Genomic DNA, 13,783 nt, shown 5'->3' with positions numbered 1-13,783 from the left:
TGGGCGTGGCCAGAGGCTGAGGGGCCGAGCGGGCGTGTCCGGCACGGCACCGCCCTCGCGGCGTGAGGGATGTGCGGTGGCGGCGGTAGCGGCGGGGGCCGCCCGGGCGGGTCATGGTGTGAGGTGTGCGGCGCGCGCCGCCATGAACGGGATGGCCCCGCCGCTCGTCGAGCCCAAGGAGCGGGTGCTGCAGCTGGGCGAGACCTTCGAGAAGCAGCCGCGCTGCGCCTTCCATACCGTGCGCTGTGAGCTGGGGGGCGTGCGGGGGGGCGGCAGGTGCCGGGCTCCAGGTGCCGGGCTCCAGGCTCCGGCTTGGCGCGGGGCCGGACCCAGAGGAGCTCACGCGGCCCGCGGCGCCTCGGTCCCTGGCTTGGAGGGGGGGGGAAGGGCCCGGCCCGGGCGGCTCTGCCTGCAGCCGGGCGGTCCCCGCGCACAGGGCTCGAGCTCTGCCCTCTCGCGCTTCGTTTTTAGGTGCCGAGCGCAATTCAGCATCAAAGGTTACGGGGCGGCGTTCGTCGCGGCCGCTGCCCGGAGAGCCGTGCCCTCGCGGTAGCTCGGAGGCGGCCGCCCTGGGGCTGATACGAGGCCGGGCCGGCGGCTCCGAGCGCTGCCCCGTTCGCTCACGCGCTCCCCTCGGGGCCGCACGCCGGGAGGGGAGCACGGCGCGTGGGCAACTGTGCTGAAATGAGCCCTCGTTCTGAAACTGTGCCGGGTGCTTCCCACCATTCCCGCTTTTCGCTGACTGCAGTAATGTGATTATTTGTTCTGAAATCTGTTTTGAAATCTCTTTTCCTTTCCAACGAATGAGCCATAGGAACTGGCGCGCTCATCGCCGCTGCGCGCGGAGATCGCTCTGACACCTGAGGAGCTGGTTAGCAAATGACTGAAAGGGAGCGCAGCTGCCGGCTGCCACTGAAGTTCAGAAGTCAGCTTATGGGCGCTGAAGTCTCTCGGTTTGAACTGCCCGCTGGCTGTAGCTTAAAGCAAATATCTCTCCTCGTTCCTGTTTAGAAGCTCTGGAACTGCTATGCTCGATTCTGCCAGCTCAGGGGATTCTGCAGCCCTGGGCTGTGAGCACGGAGCACTTCTCAGGGTCCCATAGCAAGGCTGTTCCCCAGCAGCACGCTGCGTGTGGGGCCCAAGACTCAAACCCACACACACTGCAGCACAAAGAATTTCCCCCTAACATCTCACAGCCCCCCAGACGTGCTCCAACAGGTCTGTACCCTTCTTTGCTGGGGGCCTCAGAGCTGAATGCCGGCTTCAGGTGGGGCCTCACGAGAGCTGAGCAGAGAGGGACAATCACTTCCCAGGGCCTTTCAAAAGCTATTTATTGCCTTTCTGGAAGTATTTAATTGAAGTTATTTTCCTTTGAAGTCTACAGTCTCCTATCCTTTAGCACCTAACAGTGCTTCCTAAATTTTATCTGAAAGGTGTTAACATTTAAGCTGAATATGGAGAAAAAGGGCTTGACTTTGAATTCTGCTAATTTACTGATCTGATCAGGGAACAGCAGGTGATACGCCAGCAAAAAAAGGTCATGGCATAATAGTCTCCAGTGGAAATGATATTCAGAGCATGTCTAGGATTAGAAGGCTCCTGAAAAGCCCGGAAATAATCCAGTTTCATCTTATTTTTAGATGACTTTAAGCCTGCATCTATTGATACTGCTTGTGAAGGAGACCTTGAAGTTGGCAAAGGTGAACAGGTGACGATAACACTGCCGAATATTGAGGTGAGGGGGATGGCTGAAGAGTGGCAGGCACATGGGATGGTATATTTTGCTGTTGTAGAATCACAGAACGTTTTGGATTGGAAGGGACTTAGTCTCTCCATTTCCACCCACCTGCTGTGGATAGAGTCACCAACCATTAGATTAGGCTGCCTGGTGCCCCAACCGGCCTGGCCTTGGTCACCCCATAATTATCTCTTATGGTTTATTATCATAAAAATATGTTGAATATAGGAGTATACGAAGTTTTAATGCTGCTTCAGAGCTGCTTGTGGAATTTTTAGAGTTCAAAACCAGTTGTTCTAATGTGTAAAACTGCAGATGATCTAAAGGTTAAACAGCTGTGCTGTAGCTTTAAGTGTATTCACTGAATTGGAAATAAGTTGTAGGATGACCCTGAAGTGTTGCATACGCTGAAAAGCTTTATGTGGATGTTGGCAGTGTGAGTTTCCCCTTGGTATTTACTGCAGTAGCACAGTTCTAAAGCAGGAAAGACTGGAAAGGGAAAAATTTACTACCTGCCGTGCTTTACTGCTCTGCTTATTGGTTACTGAAACCCCTTTTGGTAAAAGGAGTCCTACAGTAAATATGCTGTGATCTGGAAATAAGTTTGAAACTGATTAAATGCTAAAGATGAAATTCCCTTCAGTCAGTCACCAGCTGCTTTTGGTCATGGTTGAGTCTGATTTGAAATAACCAGCAGCATTCCTCAAAGCTAGAAATGATTGCTTGTAGTGAATTTGTCACGTTTGTGATGGATTGTTTGCTGTTCTTAAGAAGAAAAAGTACTACATAGTAACATTTGTTGGACTCTTCTGGTTTAACAGGGCTCCACTCCACCAGTGACAGTGTTCAAGGGCTCCAAGAAGCCTTACCTAAAGGAATGTATCTTAATTATCAATCATGACACTGGAGAATGTCGCCTAGAGAAACTTAGTAGCAACATCACTGTGAAGAAAATCAGGTGGGTAATTTACAAGATGAACAGCTGTCCTCGTTCAGAAAATCTATTTGTTAGAGTTGAAATTGAGATATGCTTCAGCCCATTACTATTTTTATCATAACTTTGTCTTTAGAAAGTCTCTGGTCTTGTTCAATAGAGTGAAAAGCCTATGATCTCAATACACCAACTTTGCTTTGTGGCTTCTGAGTCTTGACCAGCAGAAATCATAGAAAAGTTGTTTTTCCTCTGCTTTATTTTAACTAAGAAGTGGCACATTGTTAAGAGGTGGCAACTACTATCTAAAGAATATAGGGGAGGGCAAATCTCTTTGGAAAGTACTTTGCATAATGTCTTCTGACTTCTAAATGAAAATAGACAAAATATCTGTTCTGGTTTCAGTTGTAGCTGTGACTTGTTTTTCCCATACCAAGTTTGTGTTCTTTTGTACTGCCGAACCTTCATAACTTTCAGCAGTTATTAGTGAGTGATCTTCGGTAGCCAGATATTATAGCAAGTCAACTAACAAAGAATACAAAACTTACTGGCAGTGTATTTAATATATATATGTGTATTACATCCATATCTAATTATATGCTAATAAGATTAATTCATGTACTTGTAAGTGTAATTATGTTACTTAGGAAGATATGGCAAATAATTCCATAAGTTGAGCTATAGCATCCCCTGTATTCCTGTCTTCTATCTGGTATCTTCTATCTGGTATCCTGTCTTCTAAACAGTGACAGTTTTATTCTTTTTAAACAGAGCTGAAGGAAGCAGTAAGGTTCAGTCTCGTATAGAACAGCAACAGCAGCAAATCCGAAACTCAACTAAGACTCCAAACAACATTAAAAATTCCCCACCAAAAGACAAGATGTTTCCATCCTCCCCTATGGATGACATTGAACGAGGTAAGCTCCACTGCTTAGAAACTTTGCTCTTAACTAAGATTTTTTTAAAAGCAGAGTGTGTTTTAGTTTGACATTGACTCCAGAAGTCTGATCTTGCAAGCACTTTACCCCCATGCTTTGGTTCAAGTGGTAGCAAAGCAGTGTTTGAAACTGAACCTTAAAATCAGGTGAATCATTAGGCTTAATCTCACAAGTTATACTGCTTTTACTGATTTTTTTTTTTTATTTTTTTTTTTCTCATGCTGCTTCTTTAATCAAGCAGAAAGTAGCCTGTATTGTGGTACTGCAACCAGCGTAGTCGTTTCCCATGTTGACACAACTGCTTCTTCAGGACTGTTTCTCTGTGTTCTGCAGACGTGTAGTTTGCAGTGCATTACAACTCAATTTTTGAATTCCCAGATGAGACTTGTGAAAGGTGACATTCAAGCGGGGGGAAAAAAAATACAGCAAGTGCCTGCACAACTCATCTCTTGAACAGTGCTGTGTGCTGTGTTCTTGAGGCACTGGTTTGGTGAGACATGTATTTTGTGTAGAGGCAGGCCTTACTACCTTTTGGAGGGCAGAGAAAATGGCAGGTGGTAATTACTTGCTACAGAAATACTGACAGGTGACAATTTCAATCAGAGTTGATGTCTATCTCCAAAGATGTTCTAAATTCCTTCAAATAGGATTTCCAGATGTCGCTATGAAGATTTTTTTTTTTTTAATTATTTTGGGTTTAAACTCTGACCAGAACTTTTCACAGTACGGAACAGTATTAGAATAGAGCTGGGGTTGCAAAGACTAAGGAAAGCCTGAGTGCAGCAAATGAAATAATGCTTTTTCTTGGTGCTCTGTTGTTTTTGGGGAGTGGGAGTGTTGAACATATTGCAAGATACCAAAGTGGCTGCCAAAATACATCAGACTCTTTTGTACTGCCAGTCCAATTTTGAGTTCTACTTAAGAAAATGCAGAATAATTGAGGAGCAGGGCTGGAAGGGACCTCTTAAGGTTATCCAGCCCATCCTTCTGTCCTAAAGTCAGATTTCTGATGATTTTTTTTTTTTTTTTTTTTACTAAGTTCTCTGGTGGTGGATTTTGAGTTCTCCTTGGCAGTTTATTCCAGGGCTTTGTTTTCCTTATGGTTTATATTCATCGTGTAAGTACAGGCCAAACTACTCTACTTTTTTAAGTAGCCCTTAACGTACTCAGAAAACTGCTGTGCCTTGCTCATTCTTTCTTCAAAATGATGCCATCTGGTTCATTCTTCTGTGGAAGATTTCTAGATCTCTAATTCATTGTCACTCTCCTCTAGCTATCTTCCAACTAGTTTAAAAATTTCCTGAAGTGTTGTGCCAAAAACCAGGTTAGTGTTTCAGCTGAGGTTTTAGCCCTGCTGCTCTGAGCAAGAAGGCTGGCTTACTGGCACTTTCTTCATATGAGAAGACCAGATAGGATCTCATCTCAGCGTGATGCTTGTCAATTCTGCTGCAGCACGATACAATAGAGCTGTGTTTAGTGATCCACTGTAACAGGCTCTTCCAAAGTGTTGCCTGCTTAATCATTCCTCATCCTGTGGTTGTGTAACTGACTATTCCTGTTTAAGTACACTACTTTGAACTTGTTACTATCTTCATTTTCTGGGGCGGGAGGAAGGTCTCTCTTTATTCCTCCAATGTAGGTATAGCCCTTCTCCCTCTGTCTAAAAAGACTTTTAAATTCAATTGTTTCAGAATTCAAGGCAAAGTTCTCATTCACCAGTGTTTGGTGCTGTTAACTTTTTTTATATTGGTAGTCATAGGTTAAGCAGGGAGGAAGAGGCATTAAGTGCATAGAACTTGAGTGCTGTATCTTGGTTAGCTTACAACCTCAGATGGGTGGTAGGTCAGTCCTTGGCCTTCCTTCTCTAGAATTATTTTGAAGTATCATCTTGATCTTTCTTCTAGCTGCTTTTTAAATTTTGCCGTAGACTTTCTGGCTTATTTCTATGCTGATGTTGTGCTTGCCCTTAGCTGCAGGATGCTTCCAATTTTTTAACCTCTTTTTTTTTTTCCTTATGTTTGAGTCAGATAGCCAACGTGGTCTTTTAGTGTACTTTCTAATCTTCCTTGGCATTGAGTTAGTTTGCCCTTGCAGTCATAGCCATGCTATTTCAGGAACTGCCAGTTTTCCTGAGTGCCTTTTTTCCTTTAGGCTGGCCTTTGATAAGTTTGACTGGCCAAAACACCTTTTCCTTTGGACTGACCTTTGATAATGAAGGATTGGAAGCATTCATGGAAGTTTGTGTTTAAGCTTATTCTTCTGTTCTCCCTTCTTGATTTGATTAAGTCTCAAGCAATCTTTCTTTTTGATCACTTTCATCTTCAATATGTTCTTCCATGCTAGAGAATGTGAAGATGAGCTACTTTCCTTAAGTACATTTCATGTCTGCTGTATCAAAGCTGCTCCTGAAGTACTCCAAGTACTTGTAAGACCACCATAGCAAATGGCTGGATAGTTACAACCTTGTGTGATGGTGAACTTTTGCCCTCTGGGTTACTCCTCAAGACTTCTCATTTCAGCAGCACCTCTTTTTTGCCTAATTATTATGTGTACTCTGCAAAGTTTAGTTTCCTCAGTGGTGAACTTTAGCTGTTATTTATCAAAAATGCAAACTTTGTAACACAATCTTTCCAGTCATACCATTCTAAATATTATATTCAGGTGAGTTGTTTAGCCAAAAATACAAGATTAATTTGTTAACTTCAAGTCTAATTGTCTCCTTCTTGTTGCTCTAGCTCTTTTCTTTTTTCTCCAAGTCTATAAGGAGAACAAGGCAAACAAGGATTTGATGAAATGATCCTAATGTGAAACTGTAGATGTTCCTTTGGATATTTTGTGTGTTTAACTTAATTTTGATCAAAATGTCATGTTGTCTGTGTGCATGTTGGTTGCATTGCTGAACTGCTGGAAGGTATTTTGAGTGCAGTTACTGACATTTTGCTGCTAACTTATGTGATTTTTAACTGCAGCTTTTAATCAGGGAAAGACATCTTCAGAGAGCTAGGGAAAATATAAGACTAGCTAGTCACAGAAATTAAAGGTTATGTGGGATGCATTACCCTGTGGAATATGGGGTTCACATTTGGGTTCACAGTTACCCTTGTTCTAAAGCTTGACTTGAAAGGGCAATACTGCCCAAGCTCTGGGAGAGGAAAGCCACATGACAAACCAGGTGTTTGCTTATACCCTTTTCTTTGTTCTGAGATTTTCTGATTTTTTTTTTTTCTCTCAGTAACATGTTGATTTGTGTACCTGATTTTTTTTTAATCATGATTTTCTTTGTCCTTCTTATACATCAACTATGGTAATGCTAATTGAGAAACATATTTTTTGCAGAACTAAAAGCAGAAGCCAGCATCATGGACCAGCTGAGTAGTTCTGACAGTTCATCTGACTCCAAAAGTTCTTCCTCCTCCTCATCAAGCAGTGAAAATAGTTCCAGTGAGTCTGAAGATGAGGAAGCAAGGCCCTCTCTTCCAATGTCAATGCCATATCTGCAGCCACAGCCTGCAGTGTCTGCCATACCACATCAGGCTCTTCCTGACAAAGATGCCAGTCATAACAGATCCCAGGAGAACAGTGGTCATATGATGAATACACTACGTAAGTACAAAGGCTGTTCTTTTCTTAGTATGCAATTCCAGACATCAAGATTCTGAAAGGAAACCATATTGTTTTTAAGTATGTCTCTGTTTTAATTAAAACTGTGGGAAGCAAAGCTAAGGTTTGATTGTTCAGCCAAAGTCTGAATTAGATGCTAGACTAGAAGGCTTTCGGTCCCAAGAGGTACTAAATTAAAGCTGGTGCAGTTCTAAGCTGTTCTGGCTTCCTCCCAGTTCTATACGTTGAGACTGCAGAACAGCAATTTTGTAATGAAAGTAGTTGAACTTAAAGGGTACTTCCAGAACATGTAATTTCTTGGTTAGAAGTATGGGAAAGATACCACACTGACAATACTTGGAATTGCAGAAAAGATGGCATATTCTTAGCTACTTCAGTTACTGTTATTCATGGCACTGGCCCAGCTGGACAGCGTGGCAAAACTCTCCTCTGCATATAAGAAGGGCAGTTGTTTATTTTCAGGTGATACTGTCTTATTCCACCGATCCAACCAACTGAAAACGTTATTTGAAGAGTAGCTGCTGCTGTGTTCTTCAGCAAGTAGTTGAAGAATTGCTGCACAACTTGGAATGTGTTGATGAGTGTCATCCAAGAAGGACATTTTGGTCAGAGGAGGGGGGAAAATCAATAGGTAGAGTCTCAAGTTTGCTACCTAAATAAGCAGGAGCATTCAGACATTGGAGTTGTAAATGTTCAGCTGTTTGAAAACAAGTATGTTTTTTTAATTAGGTGTTTAACTGCAGGCTCACAATATAAGAGATTTCTGTGAAACCCTACTGTACTGCCCAAGATCTTTAAGGCATATCATTTATGTGTAAACTGGTTCTATTGAAATTTCAGACTCTGGCAGGCCTACTTTTGTTTCAACACCTAAGAGATAACGTGAACAGGTTTGGTGATTGTTTTTTTGTTTTGTTTTTTTTCATAGCAAGTATTTAAATATTTAAGTATCTGTGGTTACTTTGTTATCAGAGATGAGATCAGATGGAAAAGTCTTGTGACTTCATGTGCCAAGAACTAAATGCTGTCTGCATTTTACTGTCAATGTAGAAAACAACATCTTTGTAATTTGTGTGACTTCAAAAGGTGCCATTTATTTCAACCATCATTCACAAATCAAATGAGATTTACCATTCTTCGTGCTTTATTTAAAGCTCCTTTGAAAATGTGATGAAGCTCTTCCTCCTTGACAGAATCCCAGCTGGCCGAATTTCCACTGAGAAACACTCTTAAGAGTACAGGTGGCTAACTCTACTAGTTCCAACAATCATAGTGAGAAAATGCTGCTTGAAACATGACAACATCAAAGCCATTGCAGAGGAAGTTGATGACTTAATGCCTGAGAACTATGCAGACAGGTGAAACCTTCTGTTTTGTAGCATCAAGCCTCAGGCTTAACTAGCTTGCGTAGCTATTTAGCTTAGCTCTAAATTGGAGAGACCTGAATTTGACAGAAGGCTTTCTTGGTAGATAAGAAATTAGCTGGATGATCACAGCCAGAACTGTGGCCAGCAGCTCTCTGTTCAAGTGGAGACCAGTGACAAGTAATGTTCCTCAGGTATTGATATTAAGACTGATGCTGTTTAACATTTGTCAGTGTGATGGACAGTGGGATCAAGTGCATTCTTGGCAAGTTTGCGATGATGCCAAGCTGCGTGGTGCAGTCAACACCCTGAAGAGAAGGGATGCCATCCAGAATGACCTTGACAGGCTTTTGTGGTGGGCTTGTGAAAACCTCATGAAGTTCTGCGTGTTGATCAATGTAATCTCCAGCACAAACACAGGCTGGGTGGAGAATGCACTGAAAGCAGTCCTGAGGAGAAGTACTTGTGGATGTTAGAATCATAGAATATCCTAAGTTAGAAGGTACCTATAAGGATTATTTAATCTAACTCCTGGCTCTAGGCAAGGCCTCAAAAAATCAGACTGCTAGAGAGTATTATCCAGACACTTCTTGAACTCTGTCAAGCTCAGTGCCAAGACAGCTTCCCTGGGCAGGATGTTCCAGTGTCTGAACACCTCATGGTGAAGAACCTTTCCTGATATCTAACCTGAATATCCTGTTGCCACTTCATGCTGCTACTTTGGGGCCTATCCTTGGTCGCCACGAAGAGGAGATCAGGGTCTGTCCTTCCTCTTCCACTCTTAAGAAAGCTGTAGGCCGTGATGAGGTCTCCCTTCAGTTTCCTCTTTTGTAGGCTGAACAGGTTGCCCAGAGAAGCTGTGGATGTCCTGTCCCTGAAGATATTCAGGGCCAGCTTGGATGGGGACTTGAGCAGTATGATCTGGCGGGTGGCAGTCATGCCCTGTGCAGAGGGGTTGGAACTGCCTGATCTTTAAACTCCTTTCCAACCTGATTCTGTGAGGATCCCAGTTCTATTTAATTCTTGATTCCATAGCTCACTTGAGTACCGTTAATGTTTGAAATACACTGCAACTAGACAAAGATTAAGAAAGTCGTTTTGAAGGAGAACGTGTTTCCTCCAGCTCCCTTGGTGAGGAAATTTGGCAGGAGAGGGTAAATAACAGTGCAACCTGGAGACGCTAAATGAATAGCACGTGGTTCTAGCTTGAGTGGCAGGATTTCTCTGTTGGGGTCCTGCACAGTCATTTCTTCCACCTCAAATGTTTTTCAAAAATAAAACACTGAAGCAACAAATGTCAGCACAAACAAATAGTTTGCTTGTCTAATCCTGTTTTGAGGTTTGATCATGCATGTGCGTGACTGGTTTTGTGTGCCTCTGCAGAATCAAGGCTGTGATTAGTAATTAGTGAAGTTTTCTTTGGCTTGCTGACTGCAGGCAGAAGTTTGGGGACAGGGTTAGAGAGAGGTTTCATCTTAGGTGTATAAATCATACAGTTGAGGTTTTGTGGAACTTGGAAGACAGGAGCATGGTAACAAAATACTTCTATCAGAAATAATTTACCTTCTCAGGAATCAAGAGCTCAAAGCTGCCTCCTTAACCTCAGCAGCAAGGCTCACATCCTGCTTCTTTCTCTTTCTCCCTTCAGAAGCTGATCTAAGCTCACAACTTGCCTTATGACAAAGCTTGTAAGTACTGACACTAGTTAATCTCTTTACAAATATTTGAACATATGTTGCTTTATGTTTACTTGCTTAGCATAACTCTCATTTACAAAGTCTAATTTTCTAGGAAAAATCAGTACACTGGCTATACTGGGGCAGTGTCTCGTGTGTTTGACTTTCAACACAGCTTCAGTTCTCTAGATTCTTTTTGGTGCTGGTACAGCAGCCAGTCATGAAATACTTTTCCTTGTATTTGTTTGGTGTTGGTGAACCAACTATGATCTATGAAGCGCAGACACTCTTATGAGTTTCCCTGTCCCAAATAACTTCTTGCATGAATTCAAATGTATTATAGCCACAGATCTGAAAGTTTAGGAAGTGTCATGGTTTGCAGAGTAATCTGTTTCATTCGTTTAATGTTACTGGTAAGCACTGGCACTGTGGAAGACTGAATTCCCCATTTTTCTCCCACTTTATTACTGTCTGCAACAGTATGACTGACTGATGGTTCTTCAGAGTCCTGATGAATGAAGCTTCCGTTCTTGCACAAACCTATCCAAAATATACTAACTCTAGTCTCTGTTATTTTGCCATCTTTCTGATGGCAAAATCCTCTTAGAGGCAGAGTTAGAAAGATAGGCCAGAGAGTTTTCCCTGAAATATATCCAAATGTATTACTTGTGACTCTGGAACTTGGAGTCCTTGCTTTTCCCATCTGCTGGTTTTCACAAGCGTTGGTATTTCTGGCTGGTGTTATTCAGTTTGTGTAATTTCTATTAACTGTGTTGAAATAACTTCTGAAGGCTGCAGGAATCATTATTTGGAAGGTTATCTTCTTGTTCTTACTGCAGCCATCTCTCCAAGTAGGCAGTGCATAGTAGGATTCGGATTTCCAAGAACTCTTTGATTGTTTTCCTTTGAGTGATAAATGCTTGAGTTTAATTTGCTAATGCCATAATGAAATATTGTTTTTCAGGTTAATATATTGTGCTGAATTTCTGACGGATTACATTTTCTTTAAAAATTGCTTTTTAAACATTATAAATGATGTGGCTGTAAATATTCTCTTTAGAATTGGAGAAATGACTACAACAGTACTTTAAAGGTTGCTGAAAATATCCATCTGTGCTATTCTTGTCTTATATAAACAGTGTTTTCTGCTTTGTTGCAGAGAATCCTATACCACGCTTCCTAAGCTGTAGTGATGACATAGTGGAAAATAGAGGAAGGCTAAATGCAGCCATGTTAAAGATGTCAGCATTCTAGCAAAAATGTTATGCCTCATAACAAAACATATGATCTGAGTGTCTTGCTGGTTTTACCCTATTGAGGTTTCTCTTATCTATCTGCCAAAGTGATCTGTGGAGGGTGAAAGAACGTGAAAATACTGTGCCTACTGTGTTTCAGTCATTCTCTGTGCTTTTTAGTTCATTTCTGAACAATGTGAGAGATGCATTTTTAATTTTTTATGGCTGTTTGGCAACAGAGGTGTGAAGAAAATCATACTAGCTGGAAGAAATTCTTAATTAAAAAAAAAAAAAATGGGGTGCTGCTGATATGGTACCTATCCTTTATAACACACTGCTGCATTTGTTTTTGTTGTTAGTGTTCTCTGATTCCTTCCCTCCCATTCCATAAGCTTATGGACATTCATTGCAAGCACCGTGTAGTCTCTGTTCTTAATTTCCCATTTTGAAATACATATATAGCTTCCAAATTAAAGTGCTGTGTGAAATTGCTTTTGATGGTTTGTTTGTTCACTTTGTTCCAAAACCTGTTTGAAATAGTAGGTCACTGATACATCTTTAAAAGGTACATCAAAGGACTGCTGTTCTTGATTGAGACATGGCTTTGTTTTCAAGTACAGCTGAGTGCATTCAAATGTTGATTGAGAAGAAAAAAGCCCTACAACTTGTTTTTCACAAAACTGCATTTGCTAGCAGCTTTCCCAGTTATGAAGCATGAAAATGTGGGTGGCAAAGATAGGTGTCAGCTGTTGTGATCTTGTAATAGTAAATGCTTTCATGACTAATAAGCTAATGGCTCTCCTGCTAAGATTTTAAAATTGCAGAAATGTGGTCTCTGTGGTTCTGTCACAGAAGAGTTGGCTTCTTTGCTTACGTCGAAACTAATACCAAGTGGGTTGTGAGCCTTGAATTGGGAAAGGGGAAAATCTTGAAAGAGATTTCCTTGAAGATGACTAATATGATGACTCTGTCTCTTTTAGGAAATGACTTGCAGCTGAGTGAATCTGGAAGCGATAGTGATGACTGAACAAATCTTTGGCCTTAATGTATCACCTTTTTATTTTTTTTTTTTTTTGCTAAATATGTCTTAGCATCTGTTTTGCACTAAGATTAGATTACCAGAGACTGGAATGAATGTCCTTAATTTTTGATAATAAAGGCATCCTAATTTTCTACTGACACGTCGAGTCCACAATACGGCAGCGCTGATATATTGTCAGTGCTATGGTTATGTGTTTACCTTTCAAATTACTGTATTTACAGTAAAATGGTGTATGATCTGATTTTAATTGTTTTGCCTCAGCCACCTGTGTTACTTGAAAATGATTTGTAACAGATTTGTAACAGCTAGCTACTTTATATAAATAGTTATAGGATGGAGAAATTTCTGATATTTATGGAGGCAAGTTTCCTTTCTATCATTTAAATGTTGGATGCTGATCTCACAGCTTAAACTTGGAGGGTATAAAAGGGAGAGTAACTTAATGAGGTCTGCTGTGTCAGCAATGCTTTTTGTTCAGTTCACAGATTATACCTTTAAGGAAACTGCTGAATCATGTGGTCCACTTGCGCAGTTACAGTTTACAATTGTTCAACACATTGCTGAATTCCTAATTTCATTGTTTTATAGGACTTTATATTCTGAGCCTCAAGATTCCTGAGGGAACTTGTCTATTCTCTGCCTTTTTTATGCAACTTGAATAGGCTGGTCTTTTTACAACCTTTTTGTATCTAAATTTAGATAACTGCAGAGACAGCAAGGAATTTTCTTCATTTAATTCTGTAATGGAAATCAAAAATTTTCTTTGTAGGGGTATAAAAGTAATTTAATAAAGCAATATTTATCATTTTATTGTCTGCTTCTGTTTTCACCTTCTACTTACCGTAGTTGTGCCATTGAAAGGATGATGCCATTTTCCTGCTTTCTATTTCTTTATAACTAATATGTAATCCCCATCCAGCACACAAGACCTGTGCATTTGTTGCTTTTGTATGCATTGAGACAGCAAAGCTCTTAAGAGAGCGTTGTAAGTTTACAGCAATGCCAGGGACAGGTGAACGTATGTAAGAGGTTGCATCCAAATACAGTTGCTAAACCATACTGTACTACAGAAGAAAAGGTGTCTGCTTAGCTCTCTGCCCCCAGACTATGGCACTTGGCTGTGATCTACACCAGATAACAGCTTTCTAGTGTTTCGCCTTTCTAAAGATGGGATCATAAGACAAAACAGTTTTCTGCTTATACTAAAAGTTTAAAAAAAAAAAAAACCACCCTCATGT

General features: G+C 41.3%; 1 protein-coding gene across 2 annotated transcripts; it reads left to right on the top strand.

The window, feature by feature from the left end:
• The first annotated feature begins 42 nt into the window (after positions 1-42).
• Positions 43-13,353, top strand: EAF2 (ELL associated factor 2). Of its 2 annotated transcripts, none has more exons than XM_052674925.1 (6): positions 43-245; positions 1,641-1,735; positions 2,560-2,696; positions 3,441-3,586; positions 6,944-7,210; positions 7,691-11,995. In XM_052674925.1, the coding sequence occupies exons 1-6, from the start codon at positions 143-145 to the stop codon at positions 7,744-7,746; spliced, it is 804 nt and encodes a 267-aa protein (XP_052530885.1). In that variant the 5' UTR covers positions 43-142; the 3' UTR covers positions 7,747-11,995. The 2 variants fall into 2 exon arrangements, with proteins under 2 accessions (XP_052530885.1, XP_052530886.1); XM_052674926.1 differs by lacking the exon at positions 7,691-11,995 and adding an exon at positions 12,484-13,353 and having other exon boundaries at positions 46-245.
• Positions 13,354-13,783: the final 430 nt, after the last annotated feature.

Source organism: Tympanuchus pallidicinctus, unplaced genomic scaffold, assembly GCF_026119805.1.
Source record: "Tympanuchus pallidicinctus isolate F22 unplaced genomic scaffold, pur_lepc_1.0 scaffold15, whole genome shotgun sequence".
In the NCBI taxonomy this organism is placed as follows: domain Eukaryota; kingdom Metazoa; phylum Chordata; class Aves; order Galliformes; family Phasianidae; genus Tympanuchus; species Tympanuchus pallidicinctus.
Note: the sequence above shows the minus strand (reverse complement) of the source record. Positions and strands in the feature narration are given on the sequence as shown.

Excerpts from the sequence above, each read along its gene's own strand:
- EAF2 (XM_052674925.1), top strand. The coding sequence starts at position 143 with ATGAACGGGATGGCCCCGCCGCTCGTCGAGCCCAAGGAGCGGGTGCTG. Across the intron at positions 2,697-3,440 it reads ATCACTGTGAAGAAAATCAG|AGCTGAAGGAAGCAGTAAGG; the intron begins GTGGGTAATTTA and ends CTTTTTAAACAG. Across the intron at positions 3,587-6,943 it reads TATGGATGACATTGAACGAG|AACTAAAAGCAGAAGCCAGC; the intron begins GTAAGCTCCACT and ends TATTTTTTGCAG.